Raw genomic sequence first — 22,298 nt, forward strand, 5'->3', positions numbered from 1 at the left:
TCAGAGAACAGCGGGTGGTCTGTTCTCTGAATACAGCTCCCGGCGGCTCACACGCTACTAATTGGTACTAATAGGAATTAGTACCAAGTAGTAGTTTATGCAAAATGATCGCTCAAAAGCTATTTTTGAGCAATCATCTTTGAGTGTAAATGCACCTTTACTCTCCTACTGCACCATAGAAGCTCAGACAAGGTGTTTAGAATGGCTATTAGGAATGTGTTTGATCACACACTTGTCTGTTGCTTGTCCTAATACCCAGGAGAATTATGAATGCAACTCTGGGCTATAATACCGTATGTAGGTTTAAACTCACAACAAGTACTATGTATGGTATGTACGTGCAATGTATTTACAAAGTCATGCCAGCACTCCCCTATTGCTAAATTCATTCCTGCTCAGGGTGGACTCACACCAGCGTTTAATCTCCGTTTTGGCTTTCCGTCTCTGTTCTGTTTTTGGAGCAGGGAGGCAGAATTAAAATGGAATTAAACTGATCTGTTTTTAGCACCACTGATTTCCATCGGGTTTTCAAAAATGGAAAGCAAATGGTAATAAATAACGCAGTCTGTAGTGCTATTTGTTCCATATAAATAAAAGGAAGCCTAACAGAACAGAAGCAAATAAAAAGCTTTCTGTTGCTTAACATTTTTTAAAACCCCATTGAAATCAATGGTGCTAAAAGCCAATCCGTTTATTTCCAATTTAATTCCGTCTCTCTGCTTCAAAAACAGTGAGCCATAAAGCAAAAAAACGGAGATTAAACACTAGAGTCAATCCACCCTTAGTAAAGAAAGTGACTAAAAGGTAAATAAGGAATAGCAAAGCTAACACATAATATACGTGTTAAATTATATATATGCGATGCCTGCCAACTGTTTAAAAGGAGTAAACTACCTTCTTGAAAAGTAATCACAGTATTGCTGTGTCAGTCTTTAACCCTCGCATTCTATCACTGGAAACAAAAACATCAATTCCAAGGACAAACAAGGACCAGATTACCTTCCCATGGTCTCTAATACAGAATCTGTCAGGTCATACGTCGGCATGACTATATCTTTTGTTTCTACAGATCCACACCAGGAGAAGATGGGGTGAAAAGGTGCGACCTTCCTCTTCTCTAGCGGCCAGTCCCCTAAATTCACAAAAAATTCAATATCTGGAACTTTCACCTGTAAGATGAATACATTGGGATCAATGAGCATTTTACTATACAGAAATAGCAATAAGTATTAAAAGTGTCAGTCATGTAAATCTGTTAAGTAATGAAAACTAGAGAAATAACTTGTGTTCCCTTCGTATCAGCACCATTTATTCCATACTAGTCCAAAAAGGCATATTCTGCAGTGCATACAGTGGTATATGCTGCCATCTGCTGAAACAGAAAGGAGTTGTGCAGAGAGCAAAAACTTTTAGAATAAGTTCAGTGGCTTCTTGTAAAATAATAACCCTATACCCCCTGTGCTTCCAGGTAGCACAGTCACATGCGTCTAGGTGCATGACCGCTGCAGTCAATCACTGGCCTCAGCGCTGCATTAAGAAGTTACATGTCACTTTTTCCCACTGCAGTGGTTATGTGTTTAAGAAGCGTGTGGCCGCGATGCCATAAGTGAGTAGACGCCGGGGGGACTAGTTTACTATTTTACAAGAAGCCACCGGACTTATGCTAAAAATGTTACACCCTGCACAACTGCTTTAACAGTGTACTAACCAGTATAAGGAGCAGCAACTAACACTATAATGTTACATTACCGCTGTTTCACTGGCAGTGTCATGCAAGATACATTTCACCCTTGGGCTTCTTTCCCATAGCGTTTCACTAAAAGTGTCTGTCTCAGGCTTATGTCTGAATACCGGTTTTGGCGATTTACACAGAACTCCTAGACAGAAAGTCACAGCATAGCGAAAACCGCTATGGCACTTGGCACTGCCGTCAGCACTGGGTCTGAGCAGTTCATGTATGGCTAGATTCACATCACTGTTAGGGCATATTCATACAGTGGAATACAACTTGTTTTTTTCTTCGAGGATTATGCCACCACAACCGTGGCAGAAATCTGTGACTAATCCATGACTTTCTGCTACGGATTATGCCCTAGATCCACAAACGGATGTAGCCCATGTGAAAAATCCACGTGTGGAATTTCCAAAGCGGATTGTGCACAGATTTGCAATAAAGGGAAGCACTGCTCTGACCTCTGTGTAGCAGCCAGTGCTCGTAATTGCAAGAACACCTCCCACTGAAATCAATGACAGATGAGATTGCAATTACAAGTGCCAGCCAATACACAGGGGTCAAGTGGAAGCACTGCTCTGACCCCTGTGTAGCATCCGGCGCTCGTAATTGCAAGAACACCTCCCACTGAAATCAATGACAGATGAGATTGCAATTACGAGCGCCGGCCACTACACAGGAGTCGAGTGGAAGCACTGCTCTGACCCCTGTGTAGTGGCTGGTGCTCGTAATTGCAAGAACACCTCCCACTGAAATCAATGACAGATGAGATTGCAATTACGAGCGCCGGCCACTACACAGGAGTCGAGTGGAAGCACTGCTCTGACCCCTGTGTAGTGGCCGGCGCTCGTAATTGCAAGAACACCTCCCACTGAAATCATTGACAGCTGAGATTGCAATTATGAATGCCGGCCACTAAACAGGGGTCAGAGCAGTGCTTCCATTCCGACCCCAGTGTATCCCAGTGGCCGCTACCTAGATAACCCCTTTAAGAAGTTAAATGTCACTTTTTCTCCCTGCAACAGATTTCAAATCTGCAACATAAAAATCTGTGTTGTAAAAAAATTTCCATTCAAATGACGTGTATTTGGTGCAGAAATCGGCCGTGTGAACATACTCTTATGCACTGTTTCCTGGGAGCAGGAAAAACAAATGTCAGATCTGTCCAGTAACGAGCAGCCCCAGACAGACCCATTAACTATGATAGTCTATCTGGCTTTGGTCCTGCACTCCAGCATTTTCCTGGATGGAGCGTCCAGTGCAAATAAGAACCGAGCCTAACTTTCACTCCTGCATTCATATGTGCTTGTTTTGGGTTTTATTCTTAGAACTCGAGTAATTTTATTAAAGAATTGTACAAATATGAGCAGTTAATCAAAGTACTGCAAGATGGTAGCATGTGGGACGTGTGGATGGCACTGCCATGATGCAGTCCCTGACTGGGTACCATGTCTATGGCCCCTAAGAAGCAGCTAGTTATTGTTTGCTGTAGTAAACAGCGGAGAGCCAGAGAACCTAGAGAGCAGTTTTATGTATAAGGGTGGGAGTCATAAATGTAAATGTATTCTAAAGTGTCTTATTTTCTCATTTTATGGTCATAAAGAGGTTTTGCATAAACATCTTAAACACTTATTATGGCTTTCACCACCTGTTAGAGTTCTTGAGTCTCCTGCAAACTACTATTACTAGCTACTTTCCCATAAAATTGTAGCAGTGGTTTCAAAGATTGCAAAATCAGTTTCTCCCATAAAAGAGAAAGAAAAGAGATAAATTATTCATAAAATTTTAAGGGTTGCCTCATCTTCGCGTTCATGGCTGAGATGAGAAACATACAGCTGTTTACCGACTACCTCGCCGCGTGTCATGGAAACAACCAAGGAGACAGCTAGGGGCTTATGTACACGGGCAAGAGTCTCATGCTGGTTCTGTGTCCATTCTTTTGAATGGACTTATTCACGTGAGATCAGTAGTCGAAACGGCACTCAGTGATGCGCAGGCAGGTTTCTAGCAAGGGGGCGGCACCCGCGACCATAATGCAAACATGCAATGGACCATGGAAAAAGTTTGAGAATACCAAAAGAATATCTAAATATGCTTGATCGACTACATCAAGGCCTTTGACTGTGTCGACCATGACAAGCTATGGCAGACCCTACAAGAGCTGGGAGTATTGGAACATCTAGTCAAGCTAATAAAATCACTTTATACCAATCAAGAAGCCACTGTGAGAACACAGTATGGGGACACAGATTGGTTTGGGATCAGCAAAGGGGTCCGACAGGGCGGCATCCTCTCACCCTTCTTGTTTAACCTATATGCGGAAGTGATCATGCGGAAAATGGACCTAGATGAATTGGAAACCGGGGTGAAAATAGGTGAAAGAAACATCAACAATCGCCGTTATTTGGATGACACAACTCTGCTTGCAGAAACAGAAGCCGGTCTGAAGCAGCTGATATGAAAGAGTACAACTGAAAGTGAAATAATGGGCCTTTACCTGAATTTAAAGAAAACTACAATTATGACAACTGCAAAAAATGGCCAAATTCAAATCAAAATCGATAACAAGGCCATAGCATGCATGTGAGACTTCATCTTCCTTTACTCAAAAATTGACCCGGCTGGAGAATCTATGCCAGAGATAAAACAGAGGATAGCATTGGGATGAAGCACAATACTAAACATGGACAAAATCTGGAAAAGTAAGGATATCGGCATTGCAACTAAATGCAGGATAGTGCAGACCACCGATTTCCCCATAGCCATGTATGGATGTGAAAGCTGGACTGTGAAAAATGCTGATAGAAGGAGGATTGATGCGTTTGAGCTGTGGTGCTGGCGAAAGCTGCTGTGTATGTCCTGGACGGCAAGAGTAACAAACAGAGAAGCCCCGAATCATATAAGACCCAATATATCGGAGCATGGGAGAGTGAAGCCGCAGTCTCCGGAGCTCCGTAGCCGCTACCAAGCAGAAGAACATTAATACAGCCACTATGCAGCGCCTACCTGCACTGAAGAGAGGAGGGAGGAAGAGGGGAGACCCACCATCGGCCGGCAGCACACCGATAAGCCGCTATCAAAGCAGCCCCGGCGCGGGAAACACGGCGGGTAAATCCTCCAACATGGCGCCCGGCAGTCCCAGAGAGCCGACGCGCGGCAGTGCAGGAGGACCGAAAGCCCCAGGGAGAAGCACAACCAGCCCGAAGGGGATCACAGCCGGGAAGGGAGACACGGAGCCAGCTGGCAGCCTGCAGAGAAACCCAGCAGAGAGCCAGGAGACCGCAGCAGACACCCAGCAAGGCTCTCCCACAATGGTGCCGACACACCACGTGGAGCAGATGCCTGCTAATACAGGGGAGCAGCCGGCTGCCTTACAAAAGGAGCAAAGGTACAATAAGGTCAGTGAGGGGAGGGGAGACCCGCAGCAGGGGACACCACAGAGCCCACAGAAGGGAGGACAGAAGGACTCTACCCCCAGAGTAACTGCAGCACAAACCCCAGAGACACCACCACATAGTAACAGCCAGGAGGAACAGCTGCACATAACCCAATTAAAGAAAGCCACAACCCCCTGGGTCTCCCCCCCCCCACAGGCGGCAGACATAAGGCCCATAAGTAACAATAGCCCAGAAAGGGGCTACAGCAATCCGGACCTGCACCACTCGAGCCAACATGCACCGATAATGCAGAGCACAACAGGAGCCTTCACATTGCAGAGCCCGCCACAATACGATTCACAGACCCTGCAGGTCTTATGGATAATGATCCAAGCTCTACCCACGAAAACAGACCTCGACATGCACAACAGGCGTATTGAGGAAAAACATACCACGGAAATTAGCGCGGTTAATCTCGCAGTGCAGGAGCTAACAGAGCGGGTTGCAGACCTAGAACAGAAAGCGACAGCCCCATCTACAGACCTCCAGCTAATGCAGAACACGATTGAACAACAGCAGAAACAAATAAGAGATCTAACACTCCATCTAGACGACATCGAAAACAGAGGCCGCCGAAATAATCTCAAACTTAGGGGCATCCCAGAGGAAGTCCCCCCAGAGGATCTGTATGAGCATGTAACTGCCATTTTCAATAAGATGCTACAACGCCCTGAAAACAGACCGATAGAATTAGACAGGGTACACCGACTACAAGGGGGCAGACCGCGGAACCCGAATTTACCAAGAGATGTAATCTGTAGGGTACACTTTTATAGGCAGAAAGAGGAGCTACAGCGCCTGGCCTGGGAATTGGGTCCCATTAAGCACAACGGAATGGACATTTCTATCCTACCAGACGTCTCCAGGCTGACGTTAAATTGTAGGAGAATGATACGCGCCCTTTTGGAAGCAGCACAAAAAGCCGAAGCGACATACCGATGGGGACACCCATTCCATTTGATCCTTAGAAAACGAGGCAGGCTCTTCACGGTCAAGACCCCCGCAGACCTGAAAGGGGCGTTTGAATTCCTAGGAGTCCCCCCAACGCCAATCCCAGACTGGACTACACCCCAAGACGCAGCACCGCCCAATGTATGAAATATGAAGACTCCAAGGCGGACACAGCACCATCTAGTGTATGAAGCCAGAAGACCCCAAGACCCCCTAAACATACGACCGCAAACCAATAACTGGGGTAGCTGACCACAGTCAACAGGCGCCAGACACAACATAGACTTTAAAACTCACCGTCAGCTACACAGATTCCTATACGCCAGCTGAGACTAGCAGGAAACCTGAACAACATGGAACATCCCGCCTTCACGTTACAAGCACCCAAACTAACCTACGCCCCGCAGCAACGGACAGTAGACAACACCACCTCCCCGAGAACCTCCCACTCATGACATGCAACGAACACTACCTGAATAAACAGGAAAAGACTACAAGCCGCGGCGACATGGACCTCCGAAACATCAGCAAACTACTTCGACAGCACTTACTCACACCGTCAGACAAGTGAACTGTACATCACGAGTGCGCCCACGGGCGCATATTGGCGACATATCTCGCTGAAGACGCGCGGTAACAGCTTCCCCCGTGCTCTGCTGCCACGTTTTTTCCCCCCTTTAGGGCCTCAGGGTCATCGGTGTCCCCCCACCCGCTGGAGGGATACAGGTTCCCTGGTTAAGTCGAAAAGACTCTAGAACTTGTCTTGTCTACCCCCCCTACCCGCCCCCTCTACCTCGTGTATACCTGACCTCCCCCCCTGACCCTCACCTACTCCCACCTCCTATACCCCACCGCCACAAGCTAGGAGTGCCGCGGTCAACTCCACACAGACCATCCCGACCTCCTCCGTTATGCCAGCCAACACCCCAAACTTTAAGGTTGTCCCTCTTAACGCACAGGGACTGAACATCCCGGAGAAGAAGTCCTCCATCCTCCGCCTCCTATGGAAAAAAAAAGCGCAGGTTGCCATGATACAGGAGACCCATTTTCGAACAGAGGGGGCATCGAGATTCTCCGACGCCAAATTTCCGAATGCCTATCACTGCTTGAATCCAGCCGCTAAAGCCAAAGGGGTGTCAATCTTAATTGCCAGCAACATCTCCTGGGAGCACGCAGCAACCCAAAGTGACACTGAGGGGAGATATATCTTCGTGAAAGGTAAGCTCGCCAGCACCACAGTCACACTCGCAAACATGTACCTCCCCAACTCCAACCAGGTGCCTTTTTTAGAAAGAGCCCTGGAGGACTTGGATGAATTCAAAGAAGGAACACTGGTCCTGGGAGGAGACTTTAATTTCCCACTTGAACCACACGTAGATACCTCTAAGGCAGGGGTGTCAAACTCATTTTCACCAAGGGCCACATCAGGCTTATGGTTGCCTTCAAAGGGCCGATTGTAAAACAGTACGGTTAGGGGTTGTTCACACAAGCGTATTTGCGTACATAATATGCAGTGAATGGAAGCCCCTGATTTCAGTGAGTTCATTCACATGATGTATATTGTCACACATCATTCTGTTACATACTGCGCACCCCAATAGGCCATTGAAGTGACTTGGCCGCGCAAATACGTGGTGAATGCGCAGGAAACCGATGTATTCACTGCATATTTGCGCACTATCTCAGGGGGCCCATCTACGTTCTTTTTGGCGTGCCCAAATAGGCAGGCATAAGCGATTTTTGATAGCACAAATACGCTGTGTATTTGCGCAACTGAAATACCCATGTGAACGAGCCCTAATACTGACCCCCACAGTGGCCCCAGTAGTAACATTACCCCCCAGCAGCCACCATTGTACCCCCCAGCAGCCACCATTGACCCCCCCCCAGTAGCGACCATTAACCCCCCTCTCAGCAGCCACCATTAACCCCTCCCCTCTCAGCAGCCACCATTAACTCCCCCCCCCTCTCAGCAGCCACCATTAACCCCTCCCCTCTCAGCAGCCACCATTAACTCCCCCCCCCTCTCAGCAGCCACCATTAACCCCCCCCTCTCAGAAGCCACCATTAACCCCCCCCCTCTCAGCAGCCACCATTAACCCCCCCCCTCTCAGCAGCCACCATTAACCCCCCCTCTCAGCAGCCACCATTAACCCCCCCTCTCAGCAGCCACCATTAACCCCCCCTCTCAGCAGCCACCATTAGCTCCCCCCCCCCTCTCAGCAGCCACCATTAACCCCCCCCCCTCTCAGCAGCCACCATTAACCCCCCCCCTCTCAGCAGCCACCATTAACTCCCCCCTCTCAGCAGCCACCATTAACCCCCCCCTCAGCAGCCACCATTAACCCCCCCTCTCAGCAGCCACCATTAACCCCCCTCCTCTCAGCAGCCACCATTACACCCCTCCCCTCAGCAGCCACCATTAACCCCCCTCCTCTAAGCAGCCACCATTAACCCCCCCCCAGCAGCAACCATTAACCCCCCCAGCAGCAACCATTAACCCCCCCCCAGCAGCAACCATTAACCCCCCCCCCCAGCAACCATTAACCCCCCCCCAGCAGCAACCATTAACCCCCCCCCCAGCAGCAACCATTAACCCCCCCCTCAGCAGCAACCATTAACCCCCCCCAGCAGCAACCATTAACCCCCCCCCCCCAGCAGCAACCATTAACCCCCCCCCCCAGCAGCAACCATCAACCCCCCCCCCAGCAGCAACCATTAACCCCCCCAGCAGCAACCATTAACCCCCCCCCCAGCAGCAGCCACCATTAGCCCCCCTAAACCACATACTTACCACCTCCTTGCTGTCTGCCTGCTTCCCCTCCGCTCGCATATTAACATTTTCCACAGCACTTCTGCCCTATTCAGCAGTTCCAGCAACCTGATTGGTGAATCAGCCAACCCAAACAACCAATCAGGTCGCTGGAATAGCTGAATAGGGCAGAAGTGATGTGGAAAATATTAATATGCCAGCGGGGAGCTGCAGCACCCCAGCTGGTAATTGCTTAGTGGTGAGCAGCGTCGGCACGCCGCGGGCCACATGAAACGAGGCAGCGGGCCGGATTCGGCCCGCGGGCCTTGTGTTTGACATATGTGCTCTAAGGGAACAAGCTACCTCACTCTAGCCACGCACCGTAAAATTAGGAAAATACTTCACAAGCACCAGTTAATAGATGCATGGAGAATCTTACATCCCAACACAAGGGACTACACGCACTTCTCCAATCCACACAACTCGTACCCTAGGATCGACTTTTTCCTAGTACACCACTCAACACTCCCGCGCGTGTCAGAAGCAGAAATAGATAACATTACACTATCCGATCACGCGCCCATATCCATCTCAGTAACATTACCTTTACCACACGAAAGAGCCTGGCACTGGCGCCTAAACGAGTCTCTTATCCACAACCCCGAGACATCAGGAGAAATACAAAAAGTCATAACAGAATACCTCGAAAACAACTGCACCCCAGACACAGACCCACTAGTCAAATGGGAGGCCCACAAATGTGTAATCAGGGGCTACTTGATAGGTCTGGGGTCGCGCATTAAAAAGGAAAGGGGAGCCCATCTAAGCAGACTCTTAAACCAAATCCAGACACTAGAAACCTTACACAAAGCCAGCCAAAACAGTACAGTTGGGGCAGAACTTACCCAGTTAAGGGAAAAGGTGCGATCAATATGCCTAGGTCAGGAAAAGGGAGCCCTCGTAAAATGCAGACGCCACTACTACGAATACGGTAATAAACCCAGCCGCACCCTGGCGCGCGCCCTCAGGGCAAACAGAGTAAAGACATATGTCCCTCACATCTCCTCCGACGGGCAAACGATCCATCTTCCCCAGCAGATAACGGGTGCGTTCCGCGCATACTACCAGGCCTTATATAACCTAACCCCCCCGGTCTGAACAAGAAAAGGAAAGACACAAAACTAAAATAAAAGAATACCTACAACACACAAACACACGCAGGAAGCACTAGAGAGGCTAGAAGAACCAATCACACAAGAAGAAGTAGAAGCCGCAATATCAGAGAGCCAAACAGGAAAATGCCCAGGGCCAGACGGGCTAACGCTGGCATACTACAAAAAATACAAAGAAGCCCTAACCCCACACTTTCTACAGGCGTTCAACGCAATCACATCAGGAAAAGAGATACATAGGGACACCCTGAGAGCCCATATAACCGTAATCCCCAAAGAAGCAAAGGACCCCTCACTGTGCCAGAGCTACCGGCCCATTTCCCTCCTGAACGTGGATTTGAAATTGTTCGCCAAAATTGTGGCGAGCAGGATCTCCCCTCTGCTACCAAAAACAATTCATAAAGACCAAGTGGGCTTCGTCCCGACAAGAGAAGCTAGAGACAATACTACCAAAGCAGTAAACCTAATCTATCTGGCCAAAAAATCCCTCTTTCTGTCAACGGATGCAGAAAAAGCGTTTGACAGGGTGGACTGGGAGTTCCTGCTCACCACAATGACTCACATGGGAATGGGACCCAGAATGATAAAATGGATCTCGAGCCTATATTCACACCCAACGGCCTCAGTCAGAGTGCATGGACAAGTGTCAGACCCATTCACGATCACAAACGGAACGAGACAGGGGTGCCCCTTATCGCCCCTAATTTTTATCTTATGCCTTGAACCCCTTCTGGCTAGAATTCGCTCCAACCCGGACGTGTCAGAGATCAAAACCCCCAACACTGAACACAAAATAGCGGCATACGCCGACGACTTGCTATTCTTCATCACAAACCTGAGAATCTCGTTACCAAATTTACTAGCCGAAATCAAACAGTACTCGGAAGTGTCAAACTTCTAAATTAACTACCACAAATCGGCGGCTCTCAATGTGTCCCTCCCACACACGTTAGTCAGCTAACTTAAAAACTCATTCCCCTTTGCTTGGGCAAGTAATTACATCAAATACCTGGGCACAAACATCACCCCTGAAATAGAAGGACTGTACGCAGCTAACTATCCCACACTCCTAAACAAAATTAAAGCAGACCTGAGTGCGTGGACTAAGGGACTACACTCGTGGTTCGGGAGATGTGCAATCTTCAAGATGAACATCCTACCCAGAATCCTCTACCACCTACAGGCGCTCCCCATCCATGTGCCCAAACAGTTCCTCCAACAACTCAGCTCTCTTACTTCCAAATTCATCTGGGCGAACAAAGCAACGCGCATTGCACGTAGCACACTAACGAGACCTAAAAAGGAAGGGGGAGTAGGCCTACCCAATTTTACCCGATATCACCAAGCAACTCACCTAACACGAATAATAGATTGGCACAGGCACGGGTCCCTTAAACAATGGGTAGCCATCGAACAAGGGGCGACAACGATACCCCTGAAAGTATTACCCTGGCTGCCGGAGCAGATTCCGAGAGAACTGACCCAACACCCCACAATAGGACCTACCCTAGCAATAGCAGTGAAAACGCTACCAAAAACAAACATAGCCCCCAGCCCCTCACCAATGCTCCCGGTCTTGGGGAACCCGGCGTTCCATCCAGGGATGGAAAACAAAATCTTCCGCAGTTGGGCCCAAAAAGGCAGTTTTCGAGTCACCCACTTCATACACGAAGGCCAATGGCTAAACGCAGCGCAACTGATGGGGACACAAGACCTCCCGCCAATTCCGTTCTGGCAAACAGTACAGTTGAGACACTTCCTCAACACACTCCCACACCCGAGCTCACTCATGCGCCCGAAAACGCAGTTTGAAACAATATGCAGCACCGAAGGCCCCCACAGACACACGTTATCTCTAGTATACAATATCCTCAACACACAGACAGAATTCCAACCACCCAGCTTCATCCAGAAATGGGAGGAAGATCTCTCGATAACACTCACACAACCTGAGGTAGAAAAAATATGCTCATTCACACATTCTGTATCCATATCCAGCAAGACACAGGAAGCGGGGTACAAGATAATATCACGTTGGTACAGAGTACCAGCTAAATTAAACAAAATATTCCCCGCAGTTTCCCCTCTGTGGTGGAGATGCAACACAGCTCAGGGGACCCTCCTACACATCTTCTGGGACTGCCCGCTGCTGGTGAGCTTCTGGGCGGAGATCTGGCAGATTATCTCGAAATTTACGCAATATGCATTACCTAAAACCCCTGCCTTCTTTCTTCTCCACCACAATGAGATCCCTACAGCAGTGTACAAAAAATCGGTAGTGCGTCACCTGGTGAACGCAGCTCGTTCCTGTATACCGAAACTCTGGCGCCTGACAACTCCCCCCACGATAGCGCTTTGGCTCAACACAGTACAGGGAATCAGAGAGATGGAGGACCTCACGGCATCGGTCAAAGGTACCCAAGAAAAGTTTACAAAGACCTGGTTCCATTGGTTGGACTTCCAGAATTCCATGGAGTATCAGAGGCTACTAGACCCCAGTCACCAAAGGTCATAAAACCCACTCCTATAAACACACCCCCCCCCCCCCCCCCGGACCATCCACTTACCTAAACCAATTTGCTCCCCATTGTGTCTTGTCCTCCGTCAAGGTTAAGGTTCATGTTAAGGCCACAAGAGTTCTTTTATATGTAATGTTTGAACGATCACTAGTAACAGACTCTCAAAAAAGCGCACCCAGAACATAGGGAAGAAGTTTAGGAACAAGGAACTGACCACCGGGCCAGCGTGAACTTGGAAGTCACGCAGGCACACGTCTAAGAACACTTGTTGTTTGTGACCCAGGACATTACAATAGTTAGCTGTACTAAGATTCCTGAAGAAGTCCTAACAATTTTGTTTCTATTGTTGTAAAATTAAAAAACCAAAAATAAAGAATTAAAAAAAAAAAAAGCCCCAATACATCACTGGAGGACAAGATGACTAGATTCATGGATTTTGCCCTATGTAATGCGAGCAGAGTCACTAAAAAAAAAATCTATAATGCTGGGGCAGATCAGTGGCAAAAGAAGACCCGGCCGCAAAAAAACACGATGGCTGATACTGTCAAAGCTGATACTGGCATGGATATCACACAACTGAAAGAAGCAGCGCAAAACTGAAAAACATGGAGGAAGCTCACTTTTAGGGTCGCCGAGGGTCGTGAATGAGTAAACAGCTAACTACAACGTTCACATGAGGGAATTTTTTCCCTCGCAGCATAAACTCCCTTAAGTGAAAGTGTTCTATATATTGTCTGCAACTTACATAAAATGCCATATTTCCGTAACTGTCGTCTCTCGCCAGCATATACATCTCCTTCACTTCTTCTTGGCAGCAGCAAGGCACATGACTCTTTCACAGGACTATCCAGCTTCTCTTACAACTTGTCTTGACTGCCTCAAGACCAATACGTGCATGGCTTCATCCGCAGGACCCTAACCTCAAAAACTCTGTAAGAGCACCGTCCTTTCACAGAGAACGAAAATACATCATAAATATAATTTTTACATAGGAGCCTTACTTACATCCTTCATCATAAACTATTTACATGACATATGAAGCAGGTTGCATGTCTTGCATGAAAATACAGCACCCAAACTACAATTATGCTAGCAATGCTTGTTAGGTTCCACAACCTGCCACCCTGGCAAGGGATTTTAAACCAAGGGGAACAAGTCCATTTATAAATGTACACAGTAGCAGGATCCAGTTCCTTCTGTGTAACATCAACTTTGCAATTGCAGGGAGGGAGACTCCCTGTCCTCCCACGCACTGTAGGACCCTTCAGCCCGGTGATCAGGTTTCTGCTCCATGTTCGGCCCCCAGGTCATCAAGCCCTTTGGTCTCTTTCTCCCTGGGCAGCTTCCCTAACAACCACCCCAGTATGGGGAAACTGCTACCTGTGCTGTTGTGAATGGTATCTGCCAATTCAGGGCTCTTGCAGCTGGCTCTACTGCACACTGTTGCTGTCTCACTACTATGGCGGGCTCTCTTCAACCCTGTGACGCAGCACAGACCTTCCATAAAGTCTTTGCTGCCCCAGAGCCTTCCAGCAGCTTCATGAGGAGGAGACGGTGAGGATTAGCAGCCCAACGTCATGGAGGTCTTCCTCCACTTTGCTTCCCTGCCGCTGCATTGGCAGGGAAGAGGGGCCTCTAACATCTGCCCTGATCACCTCTGACAGATTACCCCTACCCTCTCCCCGCCTAGCTAGATCTTAGGCCAGAGGACTAGGAGCTTAGGTTGGTCATTGGCCGCATATCATAGTGGCTGCATGTCACTTCACTGTTTAATGGGAAGCATGGCAGTGTTAAGGCCCATTTACACGTAGTGATGATCGCTCAAAAGCCATCTTTTGAGCGATAATCGTTGCGTCTAAACACACGGCTATCATGCATTTTTCCTGCACTGCTCGTTGATATTTGAATTCAAGCCTGCTTAAGAATCATCTTATCAGGACCGAACGCTGAGTTCTCCGCGGGTAGTGCTGATAGTATTGTTTCAGCTATTTAACCCACCAGAGAACAATGGAGCTGAATGCAGATAAGAGACCTCCAGCTATTAACTGCATTCAGCTAAAGGCTTCATTTGCATGCTAATAAGCTATTAGGTAGCTGAGTAGCTACTTAATAGTTTATGCAAAATGATCGCTCAAAGTTGTCACTCAAACTATCGTTTGAGCAATTTGTGAGCGATTATTTCTCTGTGTAAATGGACCTTTACCCTCTTACAAAAGAACTATTAAACCTGCTTTAGGCCTTGCACATATAGATGCTCAATAATCCTTGAACCTAATATTCTTCATGAATCATTAGATATGCTACAAAAGTCCTGGTGTTCATTGAACCTTGTTGAGAAATGCATATCATGAAATAAACTTTGTAATCATAAATTTACAGGAGTCGTTGGTGTCATCTGAGCGTACAGACGACATTTAGCATTATATATACAGTACATGCGGGTTTTAAGTAGCGGGTCTAGTATCCAGCAGTAAATCAGAAGGGAAAGGACATGAAGTCTTCCATTTCTATGGATGCTAGAAATCTCACCCTTAGTACCCTGTCCTTGTTGGGAAGCAAGGAACAGTCTAATTCCTTCTGATTACCCTCTTGTTACTGGAAACAATTATAAGGACTATTTCTCAGAATAGTATTACGTCCGAGCCGGAAGTATTTATTGTGTCCTAAACGGATGAATATACACCCGAATTATAAATGCGGATAACACAAAATTGTGTAAAGAAACATAAAAATGGGGAAACAGGGAATCTGATCCTAACCTACTGAAATGACAGTGAACATGTGCTGACATCAGGATCACATTGGGCAGGGCTGGCGCCATGATGTCATCCCAGTCCCAATCCCCATTCGCGTACTACGGTTGGCGAGCCGTGACAAATAGTTTCTGTTGCTGTGCTTTTGCTTGACAATGGTGCAGATTTAAACAGTACCACTGTCACCACAGCTCGTCCGTGTTGAAAAGGACCTAAAGAATGGACTGTAGAAGCCTTTTGAGTCTCCAATATAAATTTTGGAAGAAGCAGTAGCTTAAAGGGGTTGTCCCGCGCCGAAACGGGTTTTGTTTTTTTTCAACCCCCCCCCCCCGGTCGGCGCGAGACAACCCCGATGCAGGGAGGTAAAGAAAGCTTACCGGAGCGCTTACCTTAATCCCCGCGCTCCGGTGACTTCAATACTTACCGCTGAAGATGGCCGCCGGGATCCTCTGTCTCCGTGGACCGCAGCTCTTCTGTGCGGTCCATTGCCGATTCCAGCCTCCTGATTGGCTGGAATCGGCACGTGACGGGGCGGAGCTACACGGAGCCTGCATTCTGCACGAGCGGCTCCATAGAAGACTGCAGAAGACCCGGACTGCGCAAGCGCGGCTAATTTGGCCATCGGAGGGCGAAAATTAGTCGGCTCCATGGGAACGAGGACGCCAGCAACGGAGCAGGTAAGTAAAAAACTTTTTATAACTTCTGTATGGCTCATAATTAATGCACAATGTATATTACAAAGTGCATTATTATGGCCATACAGAAGTGTATAGACCCACTTGTTGCCGCGGGACAACCCTTTTAAGATTTTCGTCAGACACCAGCTCTTTATCTACATTCAGCCTCAAATGCACCGAAAAGTAACAGAATTGTATATGAAAAAATCTTTTTTCTCTAATTCCAAAAATATAAAAGTGCATACAGATAGACGTTCAGCAAGAACTTCTGGAACTGTGTAACCAAACGTAAGCATTGAATATGGTGCTGATCTAGCCTGACTCTAACCCAATCTATTATACATTGTAAATATTGACAACCTAGCACATAAATCTATCAGAATACATATGTAACATGCACCTGTTGTCCTCTCCCTTGGAGTTGTGAAGAGTTCTGGACCAGGGGTGCACAACCCATGGCCTACAACACAAATTGCGGCCCCCGTCCTGCTAGAGAGAAACACAATTGATCCCCTGTCTGTGGGATCAGCTGCATTTTCGAAGGTCTTTGGGGTTGGCCATGGCAGAGCTGCAATCAGCCCTTTTCTTGGCTGTCAAGGGAAGCGCTCATTAGTTAGTGCAGCTTTTTGTCATGCTTACAGGTGTGACAGGACCCTGTATGAACCAATGAGCACTTTCCTTCAAGTAAAGCGCCCATTGACATAGAGAGCTTGGTAAACAGGCGGTAGGGAAAAAGTGAAGATAGATGTGTTATGGGGAGGAAGTTGTGATATGGAAGAAAGACGTGGCTGAGGAGGGAATTGTAAGGTTGGAGCAATGGGTCTACAGGCAGTTCTATCATGGGGGAAACATAGTTCTGTGGGGGGGGGGAGATTATGATTGAGGAGACATGGCTCTGTGGGGGTATTGTATTATTGGGGGTACATGGTTCTGTAGGGGAAAGATATTATGATGGAAAAAACATACCGGTAGTTCTATGAAATAATACTTTTAGTGCTTTAAGTAACAAATTTTATTGTGGCCCCTTACGGTAAAACAACATGACAATATGGCCCTCACACCAAAAAACGTTGTGCCTGGTAGAGTCCATCCAAAATATTAGGAGACTGGATGCTGAGCACTTCCCTAACATACAATTATTAAAGAGGCTTTCTCTGAACTATAATAATGATGACCTATTCAGCGGATAGGCCATCAATATCAGATCATTCGGGGGTCTGACTCCTGGCACCCCAGCTAACTGTAGGGGCTGTAGCACTCCACATAACCATTACTGATTACCAGACATAATGCAATAGATCAACTACTGGCTATGTGTGGTATTGCAGCTCAAACCTAAGCACCAGCACCAGGCACAGATACTACCCAATGTATCAATGAAGCACCAAGTGCCTTCAGACAGCTAATTGCCAAGGTGGCCAGGAGTCTGATCCCTGCCAATCTAATCTTGATTGATCCAAACAGCTGTAAAGTTGTGTACTCTGTAAGAACATATTAATTATATGAAGACATTACTACCCCTGATTAACACCGACCTTTCATTAACAGATTAATAACACAATCAAGGTTTACTGGAGTTACTTACTTTACTTGTTAAGGACAGAAGCAGTGAATCCATAAAAATCCTGAAGCCAACATGTTCCCCGTATGTTTTTATATAAATCTAGAAAAATCAAAAGGAAAGCTGATATCAGAACACTAAAGTGGAAGGGCTTTTAGAGAAATACAATTCAGTCATTATATAATTAAGTCAGGCAGCTCTCTACTTAAACTTTTTGGTGTACAAGACATAACTTTCATTAGACAATGCCTGTACCTGTTATGGGGATCTATACTTCTGCAGCAAGTGAGCAGTCTGTTCTAAAAGTTGGAAATAGGAAAAAACATCAAGTGTAAAAGATCTCAGCGACTATTACAGGGGCCAAATTGTGATGGCTAGATGACTGTTGCTAAAATACACCGTATACACCAATTAGCCACAACATTAAGCCTAATATTGTGCAGGTCCCCCTCATGCCTCCAAAACACTTCTGACCCATTGAATTGTGTACTCCATAAGACTTCTGCAGGAGATCCTTTAAGTCCTGTAAGTTGGGATGTGGGGCCTCCATGGATTGGAATTCGTTTTTTCAGTGCATCCCAGAAATGCTCATTCAGATTAGGATCTGCAGAATTTGGTAAAATAAAGTAACCTAATAATGCATCGCATCCATAACTGCGCACATCATACCTTATTGTTCTGGATGGTGTAGTGACACAAGCTCTGGCGATCACCAAATCTTTCTGGGATTTCTGTGGCAATCTTGTCAGGATCAACCACTGGAAAATTCTTGAGGTCATTATCAATTTGTGGAATGGAATCATTACATGACATCTGTCTTACCCAGATGTCGCCGTGCGGTTCAGGGCAGTAACACTCCTCACTGTATATTGGACCTGAAATTTAATATGTGAAACATAAAGTGCAACACAAAGTGAAGAACATAAAATGGTGTTCAAGGATTAATACTTTTAGTTTAAACTTAGAACAGGCATTAATATTAAGTGGGGTTCTAATTACCGGGAGCCCTGCCAGTCAGCAAAATGAGGAGGGCACGGCACCATCATTGTTTATGCTGATACAGTGCCATACATATAGTTGTGGCTGTGCCTGGGACTGCAGCTTAGTCCCATTCATTTAGCTTATTCACTGGCATCCTAGGAGTCAGAAACCCACCAATCAAATCTAATGGCCTATAAATATAAGTTTGAAAAATGACTTTAAATCTGTATAATGAATTAGTATTTACACCATATAAGCAAGCACAAAAGCAGAATTACCTACAACACCCACTCGCTTCCTGATGAAAATGTTACGATACGCACAAGCACTGTCACACATTATTCATATTATTGTAAATGCCAAAATATGCTTGATAACCATTTGATTTAGAGCTTATTCAGACGACCGTATATTGGCTGGGTTTTCACGCCCAGTCGATATACAGTGTCCCTCTGTGCATGGGGAGGAGGCTGGAAGAGTCGGGAGCAGTGCACTGAGCTCCCGCCCCCTCTCCACCCCTCAGCACTATTTGCAATGGGAAGGGGGTGGGATGGGGCAGAGCTAAGTTCCAGTAAATAGCTCCGCCCCTCCCATTGCAAATAGTGGCAGGGGGTGGAGAGGGGGTGGGAGCTCAGTGCACTGCTCCCGGCTCTTCCAGCCTCCTCCCCCTGCACAGAGGGACACCGTAAATCGTTGCGTGAAAACCCAGCCGATATACAGTCGTCTGAAACCGCCCTTAGGCTTCTTTCACATTACGACAAACGATAAATCATTCGCTTTTCGCTCAGCGTTCTTTTTATGCAGTTATAAAAAATCACCGCTGGTTCGTTCACTAATTGTTCGCTTTAAATACTGATCATTCAGTACTTCTCATTCACTTGTACAGTTAATGTGAATGACTGAACGATGTGTCATTTGAACGAGCCAACGCTGCCCCAGCGATCTCTGATATCGTTCGCTCATTCAAAAGAGACATTTGGCAGGTCTAAACAGACCCTAAACCACAATTTTGTTGCACGTGTCTCCTGCTTTAAAAGTAAAAGTATTTTTCTAAGGCTCAATGTCCAAGGGTGGATTTAATTAGCAGAATCTGTGCGGAATATCTGCAGTTCAAGCCACCCATAGTGCGTCCGCACTGCAATTTACACATGCAAATTTGTTTTCTAAATTCCGTATGCGGAAAACTTATCGTAGCATAATCCATTTTAGTGCAGATTCCGTGTGGAAGGCTTCCATTGAAGTCAACGCAGAAATGTAAAAAAAAAACTGTACTGTGCAGTTCAGACGCAGTGTTGCCATTCGCAGGCACCGTCGGTTTCTACTGCAGGCACCCACATGCGCATTCCCCCCCGCCCCCTTCCTTCCCATCCTCATGGACATGAGCCTTAGGCTTCTTTCACACGAGCGCATATCAGACGGCCGTTTTCACAGCCGGACGATATATGCTATGTTGTTAGTGAAATATTTGGTGAACAGGCGCACAAATCAAACGTTTGTGCGCCCGTTCATATGATTATTTTATGTGTTGAATGATTTCTTGAATGATAATTGTTCCGTGTGTAAGGGCTTTACTCCCTGTTTCCTTTATATTTTGCTCACATAGAGGACACTAGAGTAGTTAGCAGTAAACATTATGTAGTACCTTCTCTTGGCCTGCAGAGGCCACTGTTGCCCTTTCTTATTCACGCTTTATATCGTCAGGTATGCAATTTTTTTTTATATCTCATATTTATCATTAAATAAGAGCTGGTAATTTTTATTTCTCATAAATTGGGCGTCTGTGGATAGCAGAATCCACCGTGCACTCAACTTCTTGACCATATTGCAATTTAGGTGGGCTGTCCTTTATATTGTTCATTACAAGGTACACAAATTGGAGATCAACCCTACCTGCTAAATCCCTGGCACTAGAAAGCATTGTTGGATAGAGAATTTAAAAGGGGAATTTGATTGGATGATGTAATACATTTACTATTTTTTTACTTCTGGAAGCTACCCTACCTATCTTACCAATATTTGGCCGTCATTTTTCGATGACGGCCAAATATTGCATGGCCTCTATTTCAGCGTATGTGAACGGATGTTGTCATTAGAGGACAGGGGAGGAAGTGGTGGAGGCGGCTTTCTTCCTATTTAAATCAATGAAAACATCGGTACTGACATCCTTTCCTAGGCAGGAAATGGAATAGTAGTGCGGAGCTCCTACTGATTACAATGGGAGTGAAGCCCGAGCTGTCACTTCCTCCCCTGTCCACTGATGGCGACGTCTGGTCTGCTGTACTTGATAGCAGGCCAGATGATTAGCTGATGGACAGGGATCCCAAGTGGCGGTCATCAAAGGGCAAATTCAGTTGAAAAAAGGGCAAAAAGACCCTTAAAATACAATGACCTTGCAGAAATCTAAGGCTGGGTACACAGCTGCAACAGAGGCTCAGTGCAGATCTGGAATAATAAGTCTCAACAGAAAAAGTGCAGTATTCTGTGCTGTTTCATCCTGAAAGTGCCAGTCAGAATACTGTAAGCAAGGCGGATCTCGTTATAGTCAATGGGGTCTGTTCAATGCCATTTGGGTCTTGCATATGCTGGATTTTCCTTGTTTGGTTCAGAGGATGGAGCTAAACAAGAAAACTAGACTGGTGTAAATGTGTCCTAATGCTGGGAAGCAACTCCGGTGAAATACAGCTAGTCCCTTGTGCTGGGGAAGTGGACAGTATGAAAGCTGGTTTCCTGCACGTTAGTCAGCTGCTCTATTTTTGCATGGATTCCCTTTGGACGGCTTCCATTGAACTCAATTGAAGCAGTTTGACCCACAGCCCTACTGCAATTGACATTGCAGAAAGGTCGTGGGACCCACATCAACCCCCAGCAACGGCATGGGAAAAATAAACATTTAAAAAAATTTATACTGTGCATGTCTTGACGGCGAGCCGTCCGGACCATCCGCAGTACAGATCAATACTACAGAAGGCACGCAGACACCGGCCCGAGTGAGAGCTGCATTCCACTACGGGCTCCCACATGCGGAAGCCAGCTCTACCACGTACAGGCGGCCTCGGGCCAGCTACACACGAACAGGTCAGATTCTGCATACGGAAGCCTGCAGCGGAATCTAACCCTGTGCACGGCTGGCGTCCGCAGGTACCTGTCTTTCTCTGTATTGCGGATGGTCCAGATGTGCACAGTACGGTTTTCATTTTTGTTTTCTTTTTAAATGCCTGCTTTACCCGTGTTATTGCTAGGCAATGACACGGAATTACTTCTGGAAAAAGGCCCTTTTTTCTAACCGGATACAACCCCTAAAAATCTCCAGACTGAAAGGGTATACTTAGTGACTTCTACTTTGCACCAGATTTTCTTAAATCTGGCCCACAAACTTACTCATATCATACAGAACAAAAAATACCTGAAAGGAAATAAGGAGATTTTGCAACATGTCTGCCATTAACTTTAACCTCAATCTGAAGGCTCCTGTAGCTGGCATACAGTCTGTATCTTACAAGGAAGGAGCCATCTTTTCTGTCAAGTAACTGAGTCCCGACTCTGGTATACTGCTCCCCCGGAGTGGTGATGTGGACTTGAAACTGGTCCCTCTGAGGAGTAGACGTGAAACTGAAGAAAAGAAGGCAACTCCATTAGAAAGCGTGTAACATTGTATACCTGCACCGCTTATTACAGTCAAGTACATTAGTCACAGCTTTACCAAGACGAAACTCATTGCATAGTATCTGATGATGCAGAGGAAATCAGAAGCCGTCATTTACCG

General features: G+C 46.6%; 1 protein-coding gene across 2 annotated transcripts in view; it reads right to left on the minus strand.

The window, feature by feature from the left end:
• The window catches only part of POGLUT2 (protein O-glucosyltransferase 2), a 56,171-nt gene that overhangs the window by 26,935 nt on the left and 6,938 nt on the right, over positions 1-22,298 (minus strand). Inside the window, exons 2-5 of one of the 2 annotated variants that reach the window (XM_066580050.1) lie at positions 21,939-22,144; positions 18,224-18,429; positions 17,579-17,656; positions 1,000-1,169 (exon numbers count right to left, since the gene is read on the minus strand). In XM_066580050.1, the coding sequence (XP_066436147.1) occupies positions 1,000-1,169; positions 17,579-17,656; positions 18,224-18,429; positions 21,939-22,144 (660 nt within the window). Of the gene's footprint in view, positions 1-999; positions 1,170-17,578; positions 17,657-18,223; positions 18,430-21,938; positions 22,145-22,298 lie in introns of those variants that run through there. The other variant, XM_066580057.1, reaches the window with a different exon arrangement.

This window comes from Eleutherodactylus coqui, chromosome 1 (assembly GCF_035609145.1).
Source record: "Eleutherodactylus coqui strain aEleCoq1 chromosome 1, aEleCoq1.hap1, whole genome shotgun sequence".
Taxonomy (NCBI): Eukaryota; Metazoa; Chordata; class Amphibia; order Anura; family Eleutherodactylidae; genus Eleutherodactylus; species Eleutherodactylus coqui.